Genomic DNA, 26803 nt, shown 5'->3' with positions numbered 1-26803 from the left:
CATGTATAAGCACTATTTTTGCCCCCCCCCCCCCCCCAACAGAGCAGGTCATCATCAACTACATAGGGTTAGTGCCCAGCAAGTTCTACAAGATATTCACTGACGATGACAGGTCGAGCTTCGTCTCGCACGTGCTCTACTCTGTGGGGCTCATCCTGGCCGAGGCTTTTGTGAGTTGGTTCGTTTGTCGTTTTGTTAAGTTGGTTTGTTTGTCGTTTTGTTAGGTGGTTCGTTTGTCGTTTTGTTTTTGGTAAGTGGTTTGTCATTTTGTTTTTTGTAAGGTGGTTCGTTTGTTGTTTTGTTTTTTGTAAGTGTTCATCTGTCATTTTATTTTTTTTGTAAGGTGGTTCATTTGTCGCTTTGTTGTTTTGTAAGTTGGTTTGTCGTTGTGTTTCTTTTAGCTTTGGTCATTGGTCGATTTGTCAATGCCCCTTTTACTGTTTAAGGCTTTTGTAAGTTGGTTCATTCGTTGTTGTGTTTTTTTAAAAGTTTGTTCACTATCGTTTTGCTATTCTTGGTCGTCGCCCCCCCCCCCCCCATCGCCCATATGTTTATTATTGATATATATATATATATATATATATATATATATATATATATATATATATATATATATATATATATATATATATATATATATATATATATATATATAAGCCATACTTATTTAAATATACACTCGGCTAATGATACAATCACACGTATAGTTTTGTTCGTAGTCGTCACATTGGGGTTTCGAAAAGTCGGAGCAAAATTTCATACACATCCTGAAACTACTCATTAATCCACACCACTAAAGCGCATGTCCGCTGTGCTCTAGTTAGCTATTGATTTTTTAAAAAAAATTACTGAGCGTGGATCAACCTATTCTAATTTGCATATACTACCATCCACATGTCATATCTCACATAACTTCATTGTCCTTGAGACAAGCTGTCGTTGCATTAAATGAGCTTCACTCAAGGGCGACCACCAACACATTCTTACGTTTTATTGTTACATCTTCTGAGTCTTCTCCCCTTATCTTTCAAGGCGTGCTAAGGATCGGAAGGGTAGTTAAAAAAGTTGAACAATTCAATTTTTTAAATCATGTACACACGATCTAACAAACATTGTTACACGTATTTAGGGTTAAAATTTAATTAATTGATCGTGGGCATCACGGTAGTTTAGCTTCTGAATAGTTTTATCGTCCGCACCGACAAAATCCGATCATGATTCACATGAGTCAGGTGTGTGTTCTGAACTCCGCCGAACCCATGAAACTGACTTACCGAACCCTTGGGGTTCGATCAAACTCAGGTTAAGATCCATTGGTAAATCAGTATCCTAGCGAGGTTGTGTCAGGGTTTTTTTCATGCTATTATTATATTATGCTTAGAATTAGGGGTTTAGGCGTCAAATAAATATAATTTTTTTAACTGCCGTAACTATTTATCTGTCGGTATTTGACCTTGGCCAGCAACAAGGTCAGGGTTATGTTAAAAGTATTAAAAAGTTTGCTTATCTCTTCAAATGTGTTCGTGGAAGTATTGATTAAAAGTACATCTGGATTTTGGGAGTATCATGGGCCCTAGGATTGGGCCTTTGGCGGCCGATATAACACCGCAACATACAGAGCATGGTGTATGGTGGGCTTCATGTGTCCCACATCACCGCTACTTACAGAGCATGGTGTATGGTGGGCTTCAGACGGCCCACAACACCGCTACTCACAGAATATGGTGTATGGTGGGCTTCAGACGGCCCACAACACAACACGGTGTCAGTTCTTGAAATTCATTGATGTGCACCCTCTCCCATAGATGCTGTTGAATGTTTCTAACATCAGTTCTAAGATGCAGAATGCTTAGATCCTGTTGGTTTTATTTGACCCCTTGACTCTTCTCATCATCACAAATGTCACATGTCAGGTCACTGGCCAGTTAGTTTTATTTGACCTCTTGACCCTTCTCATCATTACAAATGTCACATGACCTCTTGACCCTATCATCATTACAAATGTCACATGTCAGGTCGCTGGCCAATGGTTTTCTTTGAATGAATAGCTCACCTGTCAGCACCAGTTTGGTTCACGTGACACACCTGTCAACGCTCACATAGCCAGCTAGGCTTTGTGAGCGTGTGGATATCGTCCTACGGGCCGAGAGGCAAACTAAAAATGTATACTGAAAATTCGGTTTGAACTCTAGATCTACTATGTTTATAAAGAGTCGGTCACTATGGGGTTAAAGGCGAGGAGTTCAATCAACACAACCAAAGTGGATTTCATTAAAAAAAAAAGACAAGTTGCTTACAATTTTAGATGAGTAGATGGTTTCTCCCCATCCGTGACGTCACACACTAGGTGCGTAAAGTGGGGGGGGGGGGGGGGGGGGTTCCCAACTGTGAGCTTTGTGGGAGAAGTAGTTGTAAGAACCGTGTTGGAGCAAATACGTTGCCGTTCGAAAGAATAAAATGATTTTAGTTAGAATTATGTTAGAAGAGAGTAAGACGTTGTTAGAAGAGTAAGACGTTTTTCATGGACTATCCAAGAGCGTGTCATTGATATATGCTCCCAAAAACTGATTGTCCTTTTAAAATTACAAATCTTTAGAATGAGAAACCATGACGGCCGCCCGTTAACTGCAAGTGCCACTCTTCTCCGCACACATAAAACCGAGTTTGAGTATAGTTGAAATTCAACCACTCAGCCATGTATTACGCAAAGTTCCAAATAATAATATTCTAATAGCTCAATTCACGAATTCCTGTTTTGGCCTAAAACAAGCTTTTTAATCTGGCAGGTTCTGAGCACCAAGTTGTATGTAGCGTCAGTTTTGTATATAACATGGCGCTCCAACATTAGCACCGCCCTACACGATCTCTACTTCTCAGATATATTGTACTACAAACTGAACGTCGTTGATAAAAGTATAGACAATCCGTAAGTTTGTTTCGTTTTGTTCCTTCAGTCACTTTAAGTCATGCTAAATGTTTGTTTATGAGTTGGGGAGGGAGGGGGGGGGGGATGAAAGGGGAAGGTTATACTATTTGACGATACATTACATTTTTTTTACATCAGTGAAGTAGGAGGCGTGTGCGGTTGGGGGGGGGGGGGGGTAGGAAAATGTCACGTAGAATTTATATATTATAAGCACACAAGTGATTCATTACAAAAAAAAAAAAAACTTGCTAGTTTTTGTGATAGTTTGTTCTTTAATTGGGGGTGCTGTATAGTTTTTGTTCTTCATTCAATTGGGGGTGCTGCATGTGAAGGGGGTGGTGAGTGATTAGGAAGGGGGTGGGGAATGTGAACTGTGCTAGAAGGCAGTCTAACTAAGTTGTAGGTCCTATCAACTTGTATGAAGTTTCACTCCATTAAAATGTTTACAAATTTTGTTTTCAGGGACCAAAGAATTACCCAGGATGTTGACCAGATGTGCAACACGTTTAGTAAAGTTCTGGTGCCCATCATCATCACACCATTCACCACAGGCTACTACATGTACTATAGCTGGCAGGTGTAAGTCATGAGCACATGGTTTTTTTAATAAGCTCTTGTTATTAACTAATGAGATTTTTGTGTGAAACCTTGTTATTAAGAAATGATCTTTTTCAGTGTTTCCTCCAGACTTTCTTGGGGGGGGGGGGGGGGTGGACACTGTTAAAAGTATATATTTGATGCTTTGAAGAAACTTTGATCTTTTTATATATAAAGTTATTATGCAGACATGATCTTTTTATTTATAACTTTATCATGCAGAAATGATCTTTTAATATATTAACTTATCATGCATAAATGATCTTTTTATATATAAACTTATCATGCATAAATGATCTTTTTATATATTAACTTATCATGCATAAATGATCTTTTTATATATTAACTTATCATGCATAAATGATCTTTTTATATATTAACTTATCATGCAGAAATGATCTTTTTATATAAGTAATGAGTCAAGAATCAAAAAGTTTTTGTGAGCAACCTCACTGAAATATATGCTTTAATATATTTTCATTAGTAGCTGGGAATAGTGCTGACCATACTATCCTGTCATATGGTGGATCATAGAAACAGATTAATTCTGCTTCATCTACCCATGGTTGTTGGCTAGAAAAATACTTTTTAACATATTTTCATGACATTTTGTTTTGAAATTCCGTTGAATCTGACTTAAAATCTTGTATTATTCTTCCAACACCAGCACCCAGTACATTGGCCCAGTCAGCACTGTGGTGTTCTTCATCATTTTTACAGTCATCAACAAACTTCTCATGTCTCCTGTGGTCAGATATTTTTATTTACAACAGAAAAGGGAGGGTGACTTCAGGTGAATAATTTAATCCCAAATTTTTCTGGCTAAAATTTTTTTTAATTGAAAAGAAAAGGTATGTGTTAACTTGTGGCCTAAAATATTTTTTTTTTTCTAATTCGATTTCATTTGTGCTCTAAAGTATTTGTCTTTTCCTAAAAATCTTTTTGATTAGATTTAATTTGTGGCCTAAAATATTTTTTTCTAAAAATCTTTCTGGTTAGATTTCATTTGGGCCTAAAATGTTTTTTTTTTCTAAAAATCTTTTTGATTAGATTTCATTTAAGTCTAAAATATTTTTTTTTCTAAAAATCTTTTTGTTTAGATTTCATTTGTGGCCTGAAATATTTGTTTTTCTAAAATTCTTCCTGGTTAGATTTCATCACATGCAAATCCGAACCAACTCTGAATCAGCAGCTTTCTACAGAGCAGGGAACTTGGAGAAATCTAAAGCCAACATGAAGCTTCAGTCTTTGCTTTCAACTCAGAATAAGCTTATACGTTGGGAGTATGTGCTCAATTGTAAGATAAAGCTCAGTCTTATTCTACTCTACAGGCAGTACATTTTCAAGACAAAACTAAATAGCATCTAAGATTTTAAACACAGATTTTTAATCAAAATGACCTATAGTTAATGTATAAAAGTAATTTTTAAGAGGAATTACATTTAACGTATTATATAATTTGAAAAAAATATTTTTATTTGAATATCCATACAGGCCTACTAGCAAAGTGACATTTTACAGTTAAACATTGCTAATATAAAATTGACTCTCTTGTTTATTGTTGAACTATGTTTACACTACCAGTGAACAATAATACTTTCTATCTGACCAGGTAGCATCAACACAGCTGATTATTTGGGTGGCATTTTGAGCTACATTGCCATAGCCTTCTCTATATTTGGTGGTCAGTATAAGGACCTTTCACCTGGGGACCTGACTGCGCTCATTAGTCAGGTAGGAAACAGGTCCCTTTTAGTTTCCACTGTATATGACTTTTTTTGGCTAGTATGAGAACACAGATATAATATCAAGTTGTCTTAATTCTACAAACATGCCTACTAATACTTAAGATAATACATTCTTTCACATTGTTTCATTCCTGTTTTTAAAAATGTGTGTGTTTTTTCACTTTATTTTTTTTACAAAATAAATTACTGATTTTAAATTTTATCAAAATTTTTATTCACTTATATTTTCAATATATAAACAATTTAAGAGTATGGAAGTTTGAATACCATTTCTATATTTAATGTATAATATTCAATGTTGTTGTTGAGGCTGTCAATTTTTATTTGTAATCTCCCCTTAATACTAAATGAAATCAGGCTTATTGGTGATCCTTTATTAAAAGTTACTTCCAATATTGGATATTAAACTCTGATAATAATAAATGCTTTATAATTTCTATAATGTCTGTTTTTTATGCCTGTTTTGCAAAAACAGAATATAGAGTTAGACTAAAATGGAGTAATTTAGCAAGATAACATGCTACAACTTCAGATTTTTTCTCTCACCAGAATGGGTTTTATTCCATTTATCTAATCAACTGTTTCACCAAGCTCATTGACCAGTCTGTCCAAGTCACAGATGTCGCTGGTGCTGCTCACAGGTAAGAGCTAATTTTTTTCTGGCGATATTTTAATTAAGGGAGATAAATATTAATAAAATGTAATTTGTTTCCCTTTATACTGTAGGTTTGCTATCCAACATTATGATAATTGTCAGAAAAATATAGGTTTAAATTGACATCTAATTAATGTCTAAGTAAAACGTTTTATTTTCAAAATTGATTTGTTTAATAAATATGAAATATATATTTATGTTTGTAATTTTTGTAGAATAAGTCAACTTTTTGAAGAACTTGGTAGACTGAAGGCTGACACAAAAGATGAAAACAACTATTACATTCCAGCTGTGGAGAGGTGTTTATGCTATTACTATAGGGCTTTTATAATTAATTTTATAGATCATCCTCACATTTTATATTCTATATTTGAATTAAGTAATATAGTATTTATTTATATGTAGTATAAACTTTATATTCCTATATTGTTTTTACTGTTTGAAATTGGATTTTTAAATATCAAACTGTAGGCCGCCAAATGTTGATTCCAGGCCTCTACAGTCCAGTGGCTCAACAGCTTTTAAAGTACAAGATGTCACTTATGGTTTACCAAAGTCTTCCAAAGTTTTGTGTAAAAGTAAGATCTAGAGCAGTTTCAACTAGCATTAAATATTAAAAACAGGTTACATTTCAGGTTTGAAAAATAGAATTAAAATAAAAAAGAATACCATGTTAATTAGGACCATTATCTTTTCTCACTCGTACCCAAGATACATGGGGCAGATAAAGTAGAGTTCATCTGTTTCAGTAACCTTGGCATACATGGGATAGTGTACGATTTTAATTATTTATATTGTCAAAGTTATTTCACATTTAAAAAATTTTCAATTGTTAATTAGAATGGTAAATATAGTTAAGATGGTAGTAAACTTTAGTTTAAAAAATATTTATTGATTAAAATATTTCAATTATAGTTGTTTTTTAACAATTTAAATTTAAAAAATCAGTTTTGTAAAATTTTAAAAAATATCTTAATATATCAACAAAGAATTCTGGATTATTTTTACTTTGTATGGTATGATATAGAAGAATTTAATTTTTTATTTAAAATAAATGTGTGCAGTGAATGTCACTAAATAACATTTTTGGTTATTAGGACAACTGTTTAATAAATTTGTTTTTATCTGATCAAAACAGACTGTATTAAGATAACTGTTTAATAAATTTGTTTTTATCTGATCAAAACAGACTGTATTAAGATAACTGTTTAGTAAATTTGTTTTTATGTGATCAAAACAGACTGTATTAAGATAACTGTTTAGTAAATTTGTTTTTATCTGATCAAAACAGACTTGACATTCCAGCTGTCAGCAGGTACCTCTGTCCTGGTCACCGGGGACAGTGGCTGTGGCAAGACCTCGCTACTCAGAGTCCTCAGTGGATTATGGAAATCTTCCTCGGGTAAATTTTAATGATTTATTTAAAGTTTTAAAAATATTTTTTCCTGCATTATTATTCTTACAATTTATTTATTTTTTAGAAGTAAAATTGAAAATATTGATAAAAAATTAAATTTAAAAAATAAAATTGACATAAAAAACTCTCACAGAAAACTCATCAATTTAGTTTTAATTATTTAAATATACTTTAAAATATAGGGGTTATTATTTAAAATTCATGTAATTTGTTTTTCATTGTATGTAAACAGGTTTTGTCCACTGTTCTATTTAATTTCAACTAACAACTTTTTCCAGGTGATATTGACAAAAATGTGAATCTGGGCCCAACAGGGTTGCTGTACTTGCCCCAGAAACCTTATTTAACAGATGGAACATTGCGGGAGCAGGTTGTTTACTGACAATAATGATGTATAGATTCTATTTAACATGATTTCCTGTAGTTTTCCCACTGTAATAATGTACAGATTCTGATTTCACATGATTTCTTGTGGTTTTCTTACAGTAATAATTTATTGATTCTGAATAAATATGAAGATTTCTTACCAATTCTTATTTGATGTTAAAATTTTTTAAGGTGCATGTTCACACTAAAAGTTGAATGAAGTATGAAGTCTTGATTTTTTTTTTGCAGGTAATTTATCCATTACAAGAATCTGAAACACTTCCAGGTATGTTGCTGTCTAGTTTTGTTTACATTTGTTGTTGTATCAAATTAATTAATTTAATGATACTACTACTGGAATATATTTATTTTATAAAGATATTAAAATGTACACTAAAAATTAGTATATAATTACCTCTATACTGGCATAAAATAGCATGTCAATTTGAAATAAAGTAGTTATTTCAGTATCTTTTTATTTCTATAACACATTTTTTATCCTATCAGATGATACAAAAATTCTATATTACCTTGACCTTGTGGGGCTTAAAGGACTTGTTGAGAGACTTGGAGGGTTGAGTATCAATGCAGATTGGAACTGGTAACCATCAATTTGTTTAAACTCTCATAACCATAAACCCTCAAAATTTGTTTGCTTGTATGTACACTATACAATAACCTGAATTAATTGTTATATAGTTGTTTAATCCACGGCTCTGAATAGCTGAAATATCAGGTGTACATGACATTAAATTTCAGGTATGATGAAATGTCCCCAGGGGAGATGCAGAGGCTTTCTTTTGTTCGGCTTTTTTTCCATAAGCCTCCCTATGCAAGTAAGGGAATAATTTTCACCAACATATTTTAATAATACACTTTAATGACATGACATTTACATTTTTTTTAACAACGCATTTTTTCAATAATTAATATTTACAAAAAAATTTTGTTTTGTTGCCTTGATCAACTTTTGAAGTATAGTTAGTGTTTTATATTTTTAGTTGATATATGTTTGACCATGCAAATAAATGGGGAAATAATTCTGTTTGGAAAGAACTTTAATCAATACATTTAAAAAAACATAGCTTCATAGAAATGTTTTCCTTCTTCTATTAACTCCAGATAAGACACTGGTTAACCCCTTAAGATACTGGCTGTAATTCCATTATGACTTTGTTATTACTTTAAACTATAATGGCAAACTTAATCCTTTGTAGTTAAACATCTAATAAATATGTTTGCCCATCTGCTTTAGAAAACAAAAAAATTTATTCAAAAAGATTTTAATTCATGATTTAAAACCAATTTTAATTGATGTACGTGTCTCTAGTACTGGACGAAGCTACGAGTCAGGTCAGCCAGGAGATGGAGAGCCTGCTGTACAGCACCTGCAGGAAGCTGGGCATCACCTACATGAGCATAGGTCATAGGTCAACCATCAGGCCCTATCATGAGATGGAGCTGCACCTGACGGGGGACGGAGGCTGGGCTCTTAGTTCTATAGGCAGCAACATCAACTCGGATTATAATTAGTCCTGTAGGTTAACATTGCGGCTTTTATTAATATGTTAATTTAATTTATATCTCATTTAAAGTGAATTATATTTTTTAAAATTACATTGAATAATAATAGAATAATAATTTCAATTTTAGCATCAACTTCAGCTTTTGAAATTCATAGTTCCAAATAGTTTTGTCATTACAGATGAATACTGAAGAAACAGTATTAAAAACAATCATAAATTGTTTACTTTAATGTTTGTGTTCTTGGAAAAGACCTTTAGCACAGCATTAAAAATACTTATTTTATCGATATTGAATAGAAATCATATTTAAGACATCTACTCTCAGGTAATGCACAAAGCATTGTTATATTTATTTATTCACAAATCGTGTTCCAATTACCTTCGAATAACAAGTTAGTTACTATGATTCCATGATATGTCAACACATTCTGATTGAAAATGTTTTATTCTAATGTTGCTGTTTAATCCCATGTTATTGTGAAAATTGCATTTTAAACGAGTACGTTTGTAGTTTTAATGAACATTGTTTTAAATTGCATTTTAAACTTATGTGAGTTTGTAGTTATAATGAGCATTGTTTTAAATATGAACTTTAAGAACCATTTTTAAAAATCAATTTTATAGACCAAAGTGTTTTTATGTGGCATTATATCTGTCTTTTATCTTACTTCTAGAAACATTTTTTGTTGGTAATTTTTAGTTCACAAATAAATAGAAAAGGTGGAAAATGTTATTTTCAATTTTCAGTTATTTTTTAAAACCACTTTAAACATCCTCAGATATTTTTCAACCTACTGCCATTATTTAAAAAAAAAATATTTTATTTAAAAAAACGCAAACCAGTGTTCACTATCTGTTAATGAACCTAATTAGATCTTATTGTAATAAAAGGTTGTGAGGTCTTGCTCACTCCAGTCTTGTGGAAGTTGCCCTGTGCTCGCACCTCCACCCTGCTATTGTATGTAGGCCTAATCACTGCCTTATTTAGAAGCTTGTATCATACACTGAACATTAAAGTAGATAAACAAAGTAGCTATTGATAGAAAAAAAACATGTTTAAAATGTATTTGCTATAAAATATGTATATACATATATGTAATGAATATGGATAGCAATATTTTATATTGAGATTCCCAAATATTGAAAATAATATTCCTTTCAAATATATATTTTTTGTAAACAAAATTAGCTTTTTGTGTGCTTAAACTTAAAACAATTAAATTGAAATTTGATTATTTTATTAAATGTTTTTCATTTTTGAGTTATCATTATTGTGACTATTTTATTATTTTGTTTTGTACACTGTTATAAATCTGTTATTTTAATTGGTATCGTTTTTTATTGACTGAATTTCTGTATCTTATGTTATTGGATTGAAAATTGCTAGCAGCCTTTATTTTAATAGCATTTTTTAAAGCTAATATTTAAACTTTTTTTGTGATAAATACTCTTTCATATTTTTTCTAGCATTTTTTTCATACTTGAAGTAAAATGATTTATTTAGATTTTATACTGAACTTATAAATAATTGATTTCTTAAAATAATTCTAAATTAAAATTACAGGAAAATAATAAAGTGTCTATATCTGTTTACAGTTAGTTAAAAATTAAATAATATTCTAGCTTAAAATGATGTATTTTACAACTTATCATTTTATTAGTTCTTCCTAAAGTTTGTGTTCTATCAATAATTCAATTTTAAAAAATTCTCTTGTGCCTTAAATGTAACAACATATCTTTGTACCTGTTGACTAATTAAAGTATTCTTATGATAGTATTATCTTTAAGGATCTCAATTGATGAGGTCCATTATAAATTTTTAAGCTAACAAGAACTAATTGACATTGTTTTTAAACTACACCATATTTAGTGTAATATTTTGAAAAATTAATTTTTATCAAACATGAAAATTGATAAAAAGATTTTTAGTTGTTTTTTTTTCATGTATTTTTCAATATTGAATTTTTAGCAAATAAAAGTCATAATTTATTGACTTTAAAGTCATAATGTACCACTAAAATTTTGTGTTTTTGGAATTCAAAACCACGAAGAAAATTTTAGTAAACTACATATATAAAGATAGGAATTGATTGAAAGCTAATTATGTGTTTAAACATTTTAACAATCCAACTAGTGTATTTGAATAAATGAAAAATATTTTAATATATCATTTTCACCTTAACTCTTGTATTGATATATTATTTTTCAATGTTTTGATATTATTGTTTAATTAAAAATGGGGATGCATTTGTATCAATAGCATGTATGCACATAGAATCATAGAATCCTGTAGGTTGGTGTACATCCAGGGTACGACTGAGGAAGTATTAAAATAAAATGCAATTGTATTTTCTAAATTTTATTATATGATCAGCTTGGGCTTGAAACTTTCTTATACTTGCTATTACATTAAAAAAAAAAGCAATTGCAAAGACATTTTAAATATTCATTCAGTTTGTATTGTATGAAGTGTTTATACTTACTTTTTAAAATTTTTATCAATTAAATTATAAGGCTTTGTTTATTTTTCTTAAAAGTATACATTTTCTCCTCATTTTCATTATTTAGACTCCATTTATTTAAAATACTTTTGGCTGTAGTGTTAGTTCTCGCTAACTTCACTGTGGGGGAAGATTTGTTTTCTTGTTTGAAAGTGGTATACTTTAATTTATGCTACCCAGAATACTCTAGTTGACTGTTTGTTTGTGGGTTGTGTGATGTGGTTGACGCACGAGAATATAACATTTAAAATATCGACTGGAACAGAAATACAGATTTGATAATTTGCAGTAGTTTTAGAGAGGAGTGGATGAAGAGCAAAGCTGAGCTTAATTCTGGGTGGTGTGTAAAAATATACAGACATGTTAAAAAATGAGGCTAAACGTGATGTCAATTATCGCTGACACTTTATCATACATGTCAGTGGGGGTCTGTTGGCCCACAATTGTTGTAACACTGCAATATAACATCTTATTTTCAGAACCAAACCTGATGTTAGTTAAAAACTGACAGTGGGTGACTTTTTTTTTACCATGTAGTTATTATAAAATACATATTTTCATTATTATATGTTTTGAATATTGAAATGTAATGGAGTGAAGAGTGTATTGAGTTAATTTTATTGAGGAAATAAATGTTAACGACTTTCTAATGCAAAACTCATTGTTTATCGTCTTCTGTTTCTGTTTTTTGGGAGTTTTATGTTCTAGACGGATTTATATCAGTGGTGACCCATCTACCATAGCAGGTTATTTCAGAGAGTGATCTGATCATTTAAAGGCTCTAATGCAACATTTACATCACTCAGTCTTAAGAGCCAATACAGACTCATGTGTTGTCTCCTTAAGCATATGTGCCAACAATATCAATATGAGCCAACACTGTAGTATACATCATCATATGAGCCAACAATATGAGCCAACACTGTAGTATACATCATATGAGCCAACAATATGAGCCAACACTGTAGTATACATCATCATATGAGCCAACAATATGAGGCAACAATATGAGGCAACACTGTAGTATATATCAACACATGAGCCAACACTGTAGTATACATCATATGAGCCAACAATATGAGCCAACACTGTAGTATACATCATCATATGAGCCAACAATATGAGGCAACACTGTAGTATATATCAACACATGAGCCAACACTGTAGTATACATCATCATATGAGCCAACAATATGAGCCAACACTGTAGTATACATCATCATATGAGCCAACAATATGAGCCAACACTGTAGTATATATCAACACATGAGCCAACACTGTAGTATACATCATCATATGAGCCAACAATATGAGCCAACACTGTAGTATATATCAACACATGAGCCAACACTGCAGTATACATCATCATATGAGCCAACAATATGAGCCAACACTGTAGTATACATCATCATATGAGCCAACAATATGAGCCAACACTGTAGTATATATCAACACATGAGCCAACACTGCAGTATACATCATCATATGAGCCAACAATATGAGCCAACACTGTAGTATACATCATCATATGAGCCAACAATATGAGCCAACACTGTAGTATACATCATCATATGAGCCAACAATATGAGCCAACACTGTAGTATATATCAACACATGAGCCAACACTGTAGTATACATTATCATATGAGCCAACAATATGAGCCAACACTGTAGTATACATCATCATATGAGCCAACAATATGAGCCAACACTGTAGTATATATCAACACATGAGCCAACACTGCAGTATACATTATCATATGAGCCAACAATATGAGCCAACACTGTAGTATACATCATCATATGAGCCAACAATATGAGCCAACACTGTAGTATACATCATCATATGAGCCAACAATATGAGCCAACACTGTAGTATATATCAACACATGAGCCAACACTGTAGTATACATCATCATATGAGCCAACAATATGAGCCAACACTGTAGTATACATCATCATATGAGCCAACAATATGAGCCAACACTGTAGTATATATCAACACTTGAGCCAACACTGCAGTATACATCAACAAGTCAAATGTTTATTATCTTACCTCTCCACTACAACAAACTAATCATAACACACCTCAAACAAGCCCATCATAACTATGCATGCACTGTTACACAATTTTTCTTGACATTTTACATTTGAATCCTAATAACAATAAGTGATATAATATAAGCATGTAACATTAGCTATAAAATGCTTAATTAAAAACAACTGATCAAACACCTTTTATATTTAAACAACAAATGTATAAATTTAGTTGTATTAAACACAAAAAATTAAATTGTAACAACTAAGGCACTTGATTACAAAAAGGTTAATTTAAGGTTAAGAATATGAATAGCAACCATTATCATTAACATATTAATTTACAAAACATTTAAAAGCTGCAAAATCAACAACCTTTTCAAAATATGACTTTGGCAGTAATAAGGCAGTGAGAGATATTTTTTTTCCAATTCAGGGTAATCGTGACAAATGAAAAGTAAATTTAAATAAATTGAATAGTGATAAATATTAATTACTGATATATTATATGATAATATATTGTAATTTAAATATTGATACATTTCACAATGTATATAGATCTATATACATTTGTAAATATAGTGTGTAGGACATAATCTAATATGTAGTGTGAATTTAACATAAAATTTTAGGAGAGGGGAGACTAGACTCCCTGATTCAGGGGCAGTAACTGATGTAAGGATGAAGAATTGGACTGTCAGGAGGCTGGTGTAATTTATAAGTAAATGTCTTGCTTACAATATATCTGCACCTCCCACTCTGTTGACACTGATCAATGGGTTGTGGGTCTTAGAAGGCTGGACAAAAACAATAGTGCAGGGAACTATGGGAGAGAGACATGGGTGGAAGGTGATGTCTAAAAGCTGAATGTGTAGAGATGGTAATTCTGTGCAGGAAAGTTTTCTGTTTATATTGGTAGCTTTTGAGTTATACACTATACTTAAAACCTTGGAGAGTTAAGTGTGCCTAGTTTATTTTTATTCTTCTTGTGGAGCAATAGATGTATTATTTTATAGGCTGGGGTGATGTTTAAAAAGCCAGTGAGGTTTTCTTAACAGTAATAAACAAACAGTAAATACAATAATTATTTAACATTCGTCAGATATCTGCCTTTAAAAATTGGATCAATGAACCACCAATTGAATTGTATAGGAAATCAGTTTGACAGAATACAAAACATGTTTTAACAAGATGAAGAGGGTGACAGCTAAAGAAAATCTGGACTTTTGTAAACCAGCAGCAGCACTGCGGTCACCTGGAAGTACAGGGCTGTTCAATGTGCCAGGGAAACTGGGAGTTGCCAGGGTGGATGTTGAAACTGGAGAGTGAATAATTTGTTTTATTAAATTTTCATTTACTGTATATATATATATATATATATATATATATATATATATATATATATATATATATATATATATATATACACATAAACATATATATAAATGATAGAACTTTTTAATTTGTAATAAATGATAGCAGTGTTTCCCAATTTAATACAGATGAAGCCCGTGTTTGAAATTATTTTAAAAAATCAGTCAAATATAATTTGTTGTGATGTGTATAGAGGTTAGAGGCTAGCTGACCTTGTTGATCCCTTGGTTGCTGCTCTGAGCTTGCTTGGATTGCCCTACTTGTGCTTGTCACAACCAACTCATCAAACATGGGCTCAGGGCGGATAAACTCAGCACAGATAACATCAAAACCTGGGCAAATTATCCTCCCATCATGACCTGGTACCTTCAACAAGGGAAGAACAGATGTTGTTTATGTTCATATCTGCTAGTAGGCAGGAAAACTTAGATTAATTGATAATTAAATAAGTAATTATGGCTGTTTAAATACTAGTAGTAGGGGAGAGGTAGTAAGAGGAGGTTGTGCAGGAAAAATGGGGGTGGTGTGGTTGAGAAAACAATTGCTAGCCTGAGTCTCCAGTATAAATCCAGGATATTCCCCTGAGCTTATCCAGCTCCAGTGGGTACCTGGCTCTAGTTGGGTAAATAAAGGTGGATGGGTAAAATACTGACCACACAATACTTACAAATTAAGAGACCTGGACAAGAAATGGTAACAAATGCTATACCTTGACATATGTTGTCAACAAATGCTATACCTTGACATATGAACCAGCCTATCAACTGAGGTAAGAAATGCTATACCTGGATATATGAACCTGGGTGTAAACTGAGGTAACAAATGCTATACCTTGACATATGAACCAGCCTATCAACTGAGGTAAGAAATGCTATACCTGGACATATGAACCTGGGTGTAAACTGAGGTAACAAATGCTATACCTTGACATATGAACCAGGATGACAAAGAAGCCATTCCCCATGATTTATTCGCAGGTAATATTTGTCAGCATCACACTTTCTTTCATAGCAGCGTCCAGATAGCTCAGACAGCTGTAAGACAATCAAACATCCAGTGTGAGTTGTTTAGTGAGTTGTTTTATTGTGTTGCTGTAGATTATTTTTATAGTTTTAGTGTGTTTCTATGGATTTATTTTGTAGTTTTGGTGTGATTCTGTGGGGAGTTTTTGTAGAACAAATCCTACTATCTTTTTACCATCATTTACACCCTGATGATTACAAACTAGCTCACCTGCTAACCTGTCTAAACATTTTACACTCATTAACCTATTCTCATACCAACAATAGTTTACTTCAATCACCCATCAACATACACAATCTCCCCACTATCTCACTACATGTTTACAATAAACAACATCACAACACCCCACAACTCTGTTTATATAAATAAACATTATACAGTACCAAAAAGTTTTGTAAGATATTTGCATGACTTAATAGACTTGTAGCAAACAGTTACATCAAGTGAGATCAGCTGACCTGTTTAGAATGTACATGAGCAGGGGTGATGGAGGAGATAAAACAGCGACTGGATGGTAGGTACACTTCATCTTCGGATGTGGTTGTGTTGACTGGAGGCAGGAAACATGGGCGCTGTCAAAGTGTACACATATTTTATGGTACAATTTAAAACATTTGGAAAGATGAAACTATGGTGCTGTGAAAGTATACATCTATTTTTTGGTACAATTTAAAACATTTGGGCAGGATGTATGGGATGGTGTTTTTGACTGGAAGCATAAAACTTAGGCGCTGTGAAAGTACACATATATTTTTATGTGCACAGAGTGATTTGAATGCAACTATCATTGCCCTGGCATCAAAAACTTTCCCTGAACCAAACCCTGCCATAGTGGCAGGTAAAAACAACTTTGAAATGACACTGTTTTGTTGTGTAGACTTTTTTATAAGAAAAGATTTTTAAAATAAAAAAATTTCCTGATAGCTATAATTCTGATCTTTCAAAAAAATAATATCAATTACAGTTACAAGATGGAGCCTATTCATTGTTGCCTACTTTAAACCAAGAAATACTGTAGTTTCTATCCCCAGTTAAGAAAATTTTTCAAACTGAACTAAGGGAACAAACTCCAAAATATGTTCAAAAAAAAACAACTCAAAAGTTTTCCATGAAAAGAGCACGACAGACCTGGTCAGCAGCATAAACTCCACAAGTGAAGGTATCATTAGGGTTATAGTTACACCTTGCTTTGGTCAGGTGGAGGTGATGACATCCTGTGATACTAAACATGTAAGCAAAGGAGTTAAAAGCTGTAACAGATAGGACTACATTATTGTAGCTATTTTTTTAATATTTCAAATAATACAAATTAAGAATATTTGCATATTTGTAGTTAATTTCTTAAAACAACTTACTTCTGTGTACAAAAGCCATCTTGATACTCACAAGAATCCTTCAGACCAAATGAGCAACCCTGACCTGTAGAAATTAGAAGTTCAAAATAAACTTTCCCTTCTTGAAAATATACTGGAAGGTCAAAATCTATATCACTGCCCAAAATTGTCAGCCTAACCCTAACATAATATAGGCAGCATAAAAAAACGGTTCCATGACAAATGATCTCAGGACAAATGATCTCAGACAAAATATCTCAGACAAAATATCTCACGGACAAATGATCTCAGGACAAATGATCTCAGGACAAATGATCTCACGGACAAATTATCTTACGGACAAAAGATACCAGGACAAAATATATCAGGACAAATGATACCACGGACAATTGATCTCAGACAAAATATCTCAGACAAAATATCTCACACCTAAATTGTAATAGTGTAGTTGATGATTTTAGCTGATCTGAAATATTTTTTTATTGATTGTCATATGGTTTTGTTTATGTTTTAATATTGTTTATAGGCATATTTAATAATTGTATATTACAATTATATATTAATTGTAAGAAATATTTGGCGTATAAATTTGTCATATTGCACTAAACATTTTAAAGTTAGTATTAGTAATATAGTATACAAAGATTAAAGATTTTTTTTCGATAGACAGAGTAGGTTAGCTTGCCAAACATGAAACAATCCTAACACGTCAGGTGGACGAAACTAGATCAAAGGGGATGAAATAACAATAAAGGCACACCTTTGTATCAAGGTGGCCGCCTGCTTTGATGGCAGAGATATGCTTTAAGGGAAAAACGTCCGCCCTCCATGGACAATACAACTATCATCAACAGTCAATAGTTATGCGTCGGTAACACCTTAGTGATCAGGTGACAAATGCTTATTTAAACAAACAGCGGACATCTCGAGCACGAGCTCACACAATAGATGATCACATAGTATTGGAGTGGTGTGATCATAACAATGTACCTGCCGGCAAAGAAACGTAAGCGTTATGTTTGTGTTGATGATGCAATAAAAACAATAGTTTTACGTTACGAACCTGAAGCCCCATTCACATTTTTGAAAAAAATATTTCGCGGGTTTTGAACATTAAAGTTGTATAAATAACTTTACTTTATTTGCTTTATACATTATCATTTATCAAACCTTTCAGGCTAAAGGAGTAAGTTTGTTTTTTATTTTGACTTTGAAAATCAGATGCTATTACAAAGATTAAGTTTAATAAATCTTTTGATGCTTTGTTAAGTTTAAAAAATTCATTTTATTCACAATTATTATGCTAGAAAAGTGAACAAAACCAGATTGACAGCCAAATTAAAAAAATTCAAATCAACAAAAATCGTGCTCACTGTTAAAATTTTGCTGTGAGATATTTTGTCTGAGATATTTTGTCTGAGATCATTTGTCCATGATATCATTTGTCCTGATATATTTTGTCCTGGTATCTTTTGTCCGTGAGATCATTTGTCCTTGAGATCTTTTGTCCTTGAGATCTTTTGTTTTGAGATCATTTGTCTTGAGATCATTTGTCCGTGAGATATTTTGTCTGAGATATTTTGTCTGAGATCATTTGTCCTGAGATCATTTGTCCTGTCACCTAAAAAAACTGATGTAATACAGGCCGAAAAAGTCACCAAAGTATGATATTGCATTTTTAATTTTAAAAACAGAAAACTTTTTTTTAACAAATTGCTAATTAAATTTAAATGAAAGTAAATAAAATATAAATGTAATGCAAAGTTACAAGTCTGAAGATACAACACAATGAGAAAAATACTTCCTATCAAATATAAGGAAGAACAACCAATAATGGCAATAACAAACATTTTTTTATCATGGCAAAAGTAGCAGTTTGAAATAGTCCATGAAGCAGGTGAAGTAAAGTTCAACTGTATCTGTGACCTCAGCATGTAAGGGGATAGTGTGCCATTACTTTCCCAAATAAGTTGGTTACCCATCAGAGCATGGTGGACTCTGGGACATTCTAGGCCTCAAGCAAATGTTAAAAAATGTTTAAATATTTCTTACCCTGCCCCCAAATGAAATTATCTCCCTCTGAATAGTTGACCTTGTACCAGCCACTGTCTTCAAACACAGCGAGTGTTATAGGGTCTATCAAGGTGTGGTAGGGCTAGAGAGAGAACAGAATAATAGGGTCTATCAAGGTGTGGTAGGGCTAGAGAGAGAACAGAATAATAGGGTCTATCAAGGTAGGACTAGAGAGAGAACAGAATAATAGGGTCTATCAAGGTAGGACTAGAGAGAGAACAGAATAATAGGGTCTATCAAGGTGTGGTAGGGCTAGAGAGAGAACAGAATAATAGGGTCTATCAAGGTAGGACTAGAGAGAGAACAGAATAATAGGGTCTATCAAGGTGTGGTAGGGCTAGAGAGAGAACAGAATAATAGGGTCTATCAAGGTAGGACTAGAGAGAGAACAGAATAATAGGGTCTATCAAGGTAGGACTAGAGAGAGAACAGAATAATAGGGTCTATCAAGGTAGGGCTAGAGAGAGAACAGAATAATAGGGTCTATCAAGGTAGGGCTAGAGAGAGAACAGAATAATAGGGTCTATCAAGGTAGGACTAGAGAGAGAACAGAATAATAGGGTCTATCAAGGTAGGACTAGAGAGAGAACAGAATAATAGGGTCTATCAAGGTAGGACTAGAGAGAGAACAGAATAATAGGGTCTATCAAGGTGTGGTAGGGCTAGAGAGAGAACAGAATAATAGGGTCTATCAAGGCGTGGTAGGGCTAGAGAGAGAACAGAATAATAGGGTCTATCAAGGCGTGGTAGGGCTAGAGAGAGAACAGAATAATAGGGTCTATCAAGGCGTGGTAGGGCTAGAGAGAGAACAGAATAATAGGGTCTATCAAGGCGTGGTAGGGCTAGAGAAACAAAATGGTGGCTTATACCAGAATAATTAGCCATATCCCTATCAAGGTGTGGTAGGGCTAGAGAAAAATAGGTTTGACTAGTTTGTTTAGGTGTACCACATAATAATTTAAATTATGATGAATAAGTGAGTTTTTCATCTACTTAATACTTCTCTTCTGTAATAGCAGTTTTCTAATTTTTAAAGTATTTTACTGACATAATTGGTTTAGATCTAAACATTTACATTATTTGCCAATTAATGACAGATAAGTAAGTAATGTTATGCACTTTAATTAAATATTCAACACAAATTTAGCTAGACTTTTTGATAATTTATACATAAAATATTATATCTAAATATTTGTAGGCCTACATAACTGTGATAATAATAAAAGACAAAGAAAATGTACAAACTTTTTGTTCCCTGGAGCCCATGATTGAACTGTGCATGATCATGGCATCCCAGTGAGATGAAGGCTTTTCGTTCTAGTAGATGCAAGATAAAAGTAATTAAAATATAAATCAACAGAATAAACAGATACCCTTACTAACCAACCAATGTAAAGATTATTTAAATTACAACTGAGTTTTGAATCAGCACACAAAAGATGAAACCATACAACAAATAAATTAAATAAAACAAATATTATTAAATATGGGAATTAACCTTTTTACTAAAATATTGTTTACCACTAAGCAAAACATGTAAATACAATTGTTGAACTGTTTGTTAAACTTAATGCACCTGCTTGTCAATAGCAGATGCAAGTTACAAATCTAAAATGTATTTTTACTCTTTGGAAATTTCAAGGTTATCTTATCAATATGATAAATAAATGGAAACTTACAACCAACTGGATCGGCCCACCAAAATCAGTTTTGTTGCTGCAGTTAAAGTGTCTACTCATTTCCCTAACCACAGCATCCGTCACAAGTCTCATGGTCCCATCTAAAGGTTTGAAAATTGGTTGTGGCCACAGACGGCAATTGCCTTCTGACAAATAAAATAAAAAGTTGTATCAATAATACATTTCTTACAAAGATCAAAAGGATGGTATATTTTTAATAAAGATGTAACGGTGTTTTATTCAATATTTGAATGTACTTGCATCAAAAGAGCTTTTTGTTTACCTGAATCACAGGTCTGGAATTTATCAAAAAGTTTGTTACTAAAGCCAAGGGCATGAAACAATTCATGAATAGCAGTCTGAAACAATTAAAAAAATGACATTAATGGAGTAATTAAAGAAATATTTATAATGAAACAATGCTAATTATTAAATATTTTTTAAAATATAGATTTAACGAGTATTATATAATTAAGTTTAATAGTGTAAATGTTGTCCTAACTTTTAGTAATTATTCGTGCATAAAATTTCAATGAAAAAATGAACTGTATTAATCATCATCTTTGATGCACTAAACATTTCACATGTTATGTTGTTTATTTTCTAGGTATGTTTTATTGCCATTCTGTGTTTTTAAATTTAAAAAAAAAAAGCATTTTAGAAATTTGAAAATATTACATTTTATTACTTTTTTCATATAATTTTTAAAATTATTATCTATTAAAAAATATTTCTAGAAAAAAGCTTTGTTGTTAATATATATAATAAACATTACAATTATTATTTAACAACAGCTTTCTTAGGCTCTTTTTGATAAACCATATCACATCTTTGTGTAGCATAAGGGTCAAAGAATAATTATCTATGTGGAATGCAACATTGTTCTGAATTCTACCATAACATTAGCAAGTCAAAACTATGATCATCCATGCTAGCAGTTAGAACTTTCATTGCTGTTTATAATTACCCTGCTCATGCATGCAGTGGTCCATTTGATCTGCTGGTTGCAAAACTAAAGACCGCCTAGAAAACTTTGGTCAATCAGGCAGAACAAACTTAGACTGAAATATACACAAGGCAATAACAAGTCATGCAAGAAAGATACCTCGATACAACAACATAGTTGTTAGTATTCTAAGGGGGCTACCTAGTTAGAGTAAATTTATTCACCAAACTACAGGTGTTTTAATATAAAATAAATTAAAGAAATCTACAGTGGCCTACTAGTTTTGTAAAGATTGAGTTACTAAGTAGAGTTCTTGTGTGTTAACATGGTGCTGCTTGCAAGACAGACAGTTATAAAACAGTTGAATTCAACAAGTAAAAATTAAATACCTTATAAAGCAGCTCCTGGTCAAATTTCTGAGCCTTGACGGTTCTAGGGCAGAAGTTGACCTGACCTGCTAGAGGTCGACCTTCATTTTGCAGCTGACACGGAGCAGCATAGGCGAGAGCTGAAGTTTTCTGAAATAAAATATATTAAAAAATGTACTTTTTATTGAACGCAATACAAGCATCATACTAAGAAAAAAGTATAGATAAATTGTATTTAATCTTAATTGTTAATTTATTAAACATTTAGAATTCTGTACTGAAATGAATATTATCCACTGGACATATTTAAGCAAAAATATTTGTTCTAAATATCATAGCAAATCTTCCTAAATTTTATTTTAAATTGTAAGTTAATAGCAATTTATTACATTCTTGATAAAATATATTCCAATTTGTAAACTAAGCAATAAATCCACACATGCACACACACACACGTACTTACATAAGGGTTACAGAGTACAGAAGATTGTGCACACACACACACCTACTTACATAAGGGTTACAGAGTACAGAAGATTGTGCACACACACACACGTACTTACATAAGGGTTACAGAGTACAGAAGATTGTGCACACACACACACCTACTTACATAAGGGTTACAGAGTACAGAAGATTGTGCACACACACACACCTACTTACATAAGGGTTACAGAGTACAGAAGATTGTGATGTGATATACAACACAAAGTCTGTGTTACTGAGACCAGAACCATCTTTGAATACTTGGATGGGGTCAGGGTGGGTAAGGTTGTAGATTATATATCCTTTCAGATGGTCGTTTGGAATCTGAAGTAAAAAATTATAAACCATGAATATATTTTTTTGTCATAATAGTAAGGGTAACTAAATGTATATGACTCCGTAATCTAATAAATCATTTGATGCTTAAGCATTAAGCACAGAGCCTGTGCCCTAATTTGAGAAGAGTCAGATAAAATTATGACTATACAGATGTTTTTGATTTGTAATAACAAATTGTGGTATAATTAGACTTATTTTGGTGGCTTTACCATAATCAAATACTCAAAATCGATAGCGTGTAGCTTGTAGCCCAGTTTTAGTACTGTTTCTCTTGGTACCAGGAAGGAGGTATTTCAAGATTATTAGTGATCAAAAAGCAAAATTACTCTACTTTCTAAATTGCCCAATATAAGATAAGATATATATAATTTTCTTTTGATTACTTTCCTCTCAACCTAGTGTATGTGCCTCTGGCAGGAACTTAAAAAAAAAAATTCCTCTTTAGACCTAATGATCCATAGGGCATTTGAAGTTCATGTTTCTTGACCTTGGCATATAAAGGGATAATGTGGTCAGTACTATGCCCAGCTACCTTTACTTTCCCTAACTTTAGTTAGGTACCCATCAGAGTTAGTTGGACTCAGGGACGTTGCACTAACTTGAACCTGGATTCGAACTCGAAACTATCTGGTTAGCAGTCTAGTGCAGGAACTTACCTTGAAGTTATCTAAGCACACTTCACCTTCATATCCCTTTGGCAATTTGGCACACCTGAATAAACATAAGAAATAAGAAAAGGAAACACTGAAAAATGTACAAGGAAACAGTGAAAAATAAGGCAAAGATTTTTAAAATGGTTAATTCAATTATTCTGTTTTTACTGAAATTATGTTTAAATCTGTTGAAAAAAATTGAATGTCTTGATGATTTCTCTACATGAAAATTAAGTGGATACTCTTGTATGATAAAAAGTACCAAAACAACTTCAAGAAAACTTACTTTCCAATGTTGATGCCCCTATTGAAGATGGAAGGGCAGGGGCTACGTGGCAACAACAATGGAACATCTTCTCTAATAACTAAAAAATGTTACATCACTTTTTATGGTGTATATATATTTGTATGTATTTTAACTAAAAGTGTTTTAAATAAGGGGTCATCCATAAGCAATGTCACGCTTTGAAAAAATAATTATTAACACCCCCCCCCCCCCCATAAATCAGATTTTCTTCATTTTACAATGACAAAACATCAAGCTACAAGCATCGCCCTTCAAAATTGCAGCTTTTGTTTTTTTTTTTAAATTGATTTCTTTATGACTAGGCTTGGTTAAAATTAAGAACATTGATCAATTTTTATAATAATGTACAGAAACAGTCTTTTAAAAAATACAGTTTCTAACATTAATTTTTAAAATGCAAAAGTGTGTCATTAAACTTTCTGAGCCCTCCCACTTATCATAAAGTTTGGATCTCCATTAAGCCTAGAAGCATGATGTTGTTTATGGATGACCCTAACTTAAATATTCAAATTTTAATTGACTTATCAAAGACAGTAAACAAATTAATTTGTCTAAATATGAGCAAGCTTCATGTTAGTGGGACAGCAAGGTCTGATGGTAGAACACACGACTGATAATCTAAAATGCCAGTCAAATTCAGATCCCAGGTTCGAGTCCATCGGACATAGTGCTGACCAATCTATCCCTTCATACACTGGGGTCACAGAAACAGGTGAGCTTTACTTTATCAGCCTCATGGACTGCCATGTTAAAAAGGGTAACTTTACTAATAGTTACAGAAAGAAAAACACAATGAAATGTAGCAGTGGTGTAGCGAGATCGGGTGTCACCCGGTGCGGCACTTAATGGTGTCACCCCCCAGAGGCGTAGCGACCCTTCCCGGGGACAAACTTTCAAATTTTCGATTTGCACCCCCCCCCCCCTCAAACTTTCGATATGCACCCCCCCCCCCTTCAAGTTTTTCTCTATATATTTTGCTATTTTTTGCCTTCGTGTCATCCCCCTAAATGGTGTCACCCGGTGAGGTCCCCACTCCCCGCTCTCCCCTCGCTACGCCCCTGAAATGTAGCCCACGTCGTATTAACAACACTCAGTATATATGGGGTAGTCGTCAGATTTTAAAGCTATTCAGTCACTCATCTCACCTGAAAACAAGCGGCTGATTTTTCTGACAGCTCGGTTTAAAACAAGCTTCAAGGCCGTCTGTTCCTCTGGTAGGAGCTGCTCATCAAAACTATAAAACAGGGTTATTCTGATTGGGTTATAAACAGTTCTGGAATGTCTCTTTGGTCTTTGAGAGCCTGCGCCGTGGTCCTGGAACAACTGTACATGTTTCTCAAGCAAGTTCAGACTGTTCTGGTGACTCTCGTAGAGGCAAGATTCTGTGACATCGTGGTGGGGCTCAAACAGAATGAGGAATGTTGCCCAGGTGATAACAAAATGTACGCCTCGCATTATCTGCATTCTGCCATTGTGTTTAATAATTTGTTTGCCGATGTGAGCAGTAAAGAGACTGCATTTAAACTGAAAATAAAATAAAACTCTAATAATTTACAGTCAATCAATACTTGAATTATAACAATGAATATTGTTAATGAACATAATTACTTTTAGTTAACAAAGTAGCCTCATATATGTAGCCTCAAGTAAAAAAAATGTAGCCTCAATAAATTAATAAATAAATGATTTAGGGCCTACAATTTTCTAATTAAATTCTTATCCCAACTAAGAATATAATTTCAAGAATTTTATTAGATCAAGAATATAGATCTACTCTATACACTGTTTCTTTCAGACATTTTTTTCTCTGGAAAGGGGGGGGGGGGTGAAATGTGAAACTTTCTGGGGGAGGGGGGTGGGGCAGACTTGAAATTTTGAGGGTGGGTGGTGGTATAGTATAGGAGTTTACTCTAGATTCTAGATCTAGTAGGCCTACATTACAAATTATGAAATAATCAGCCCTATTACTTACTAGTACTAGATCTAGTAACTTACAGAGATAGATCTAGATCCAGTATAATACTGAGTAGGCCTATTGGTAAATACTAAATAGTTAGGGGCCTAAATAAAATAGTAAAATACTAAATAGTCCTACTACTAGACTAACTAGACCTAGATCTAAATCTAGTAACTTAAGCCAAGGATCTTAAATATTATAAATAAAATACTCCACCGACCTAAAGTCTAAAGTGTCCTAAAGCCTAAAGTAAATGAGTAAATGTCAATGACAGTAATAATAATATGAGTAAATAACTGTAAATGTCATGAATAAATAATTAAATATTAAATAAATTGTAGCTAGGCCTGCTTAGTAAATAAATATAGATCTAGCTTGTATTAAATGTGGGCTATAATAAGTGGACCTAGAATCTAGATCTATAACTGTACTGTAAGCAAGCTAACAACTTACTCACACATCGATTAGCTAGGTTTCACTTTCCATGCAGA

The 26803-nt window shown here is 32.8% G+C and overlaps 2 protein-coding genes across 5 annotated transcripts; one reads left to right on the top strand and one right to left on the bottom strand.

The window, feature by feature from the left end:
- Positions 1-42: 42 nt before the first annotated feature.
- Positions 43-12382, top strand: LOC131935363 (lysosomal cobalamin transporter ABCD4; the record flags this gene model as incomplete). 2 transcript variants are annotated; one of them, XM_059291724.1, is given in 15 exon segments in its annotated part: positions 43-170; positions 2787-2926; positions 3389-3505; positions 4191-4316; positions 4675-4820; positions 5136-5257; positions 5821-5912; positions 6142-6225; positions 6419-6504; positions 7218-7328; positions 7622-7713; positions 7959-7995; positions 8217-8310; positions 8469-8545; positions 9040-12382. In XM_059291724.1, coding segments are annotated over 15 exon segments (1655 nt in total), but the record flags the coding sequence as incomplete, so codon positions are not given.
- A 1413-nt stretch (positions 12383-13795) lies between these two features.
- Positions 13796-26803, bottom strand: LOC131935362 (ciliated left-right organizer metallopeptidase-like). 3 transcript variants are annotated; one of them, XM_059291720.1, is made up of 16 exons: positions 26770-26803; positions 25501-25879; positions 24335-24413; positions 24052-24106; positions 23234-23380; positions 22592-22720; positions 21540-21615; positions 21257-21402; positions 20823-20894; positions 19557-19659; positions 17526-17589; positions 17299-17392; positions 16629-16742; positions 16071-16181; positions 15360-15513; positions 13796-15091 (listed from the first exon to the last, which is right to left on the bottom strand). In XM_059291720.1, exons 2-16 carry the CDS (start codon positions 25817-25819, stop codon positions 14898-14900), a joined length of 1857 nt encoding a protein of 618 aa, XP_059147703.1. In that variant the 5' UTR covers positions 25820-25879; positions 26770-26803; the 3' UTR covers positions 13796-14897. The 3 variants fall into 3 exon arrangements, with proteins under 3 accessions (XP_059147703.1, XP_059147705.1, XP_059147704.1); XM_059291722.1 differs by having other exon boundaries at positions 21257-21399; XM_059291721.1 differs by having other exon boundaries at positions 26766-26791.

Source organism: Physella acuta, unplaced genomic scaffold, assembly GCF_028476545.2.
Source record: "Physella acuta isolate Inbredline_101_S28 unplaced genomic scaffold, ASM2847654v3 ptg000143l, whole genome shotgun sequence".
Lineage (NCBI taxonomy): Eukaryota > Metazoa > Mollusca > Gastropoda > Physidae > Physella > Physella acuta.
The sequence above is the reverse complement of the archived record's forward strand: the minus strand, read 5'-3'. Positions and strand labels throughout refer to the sequence as shown.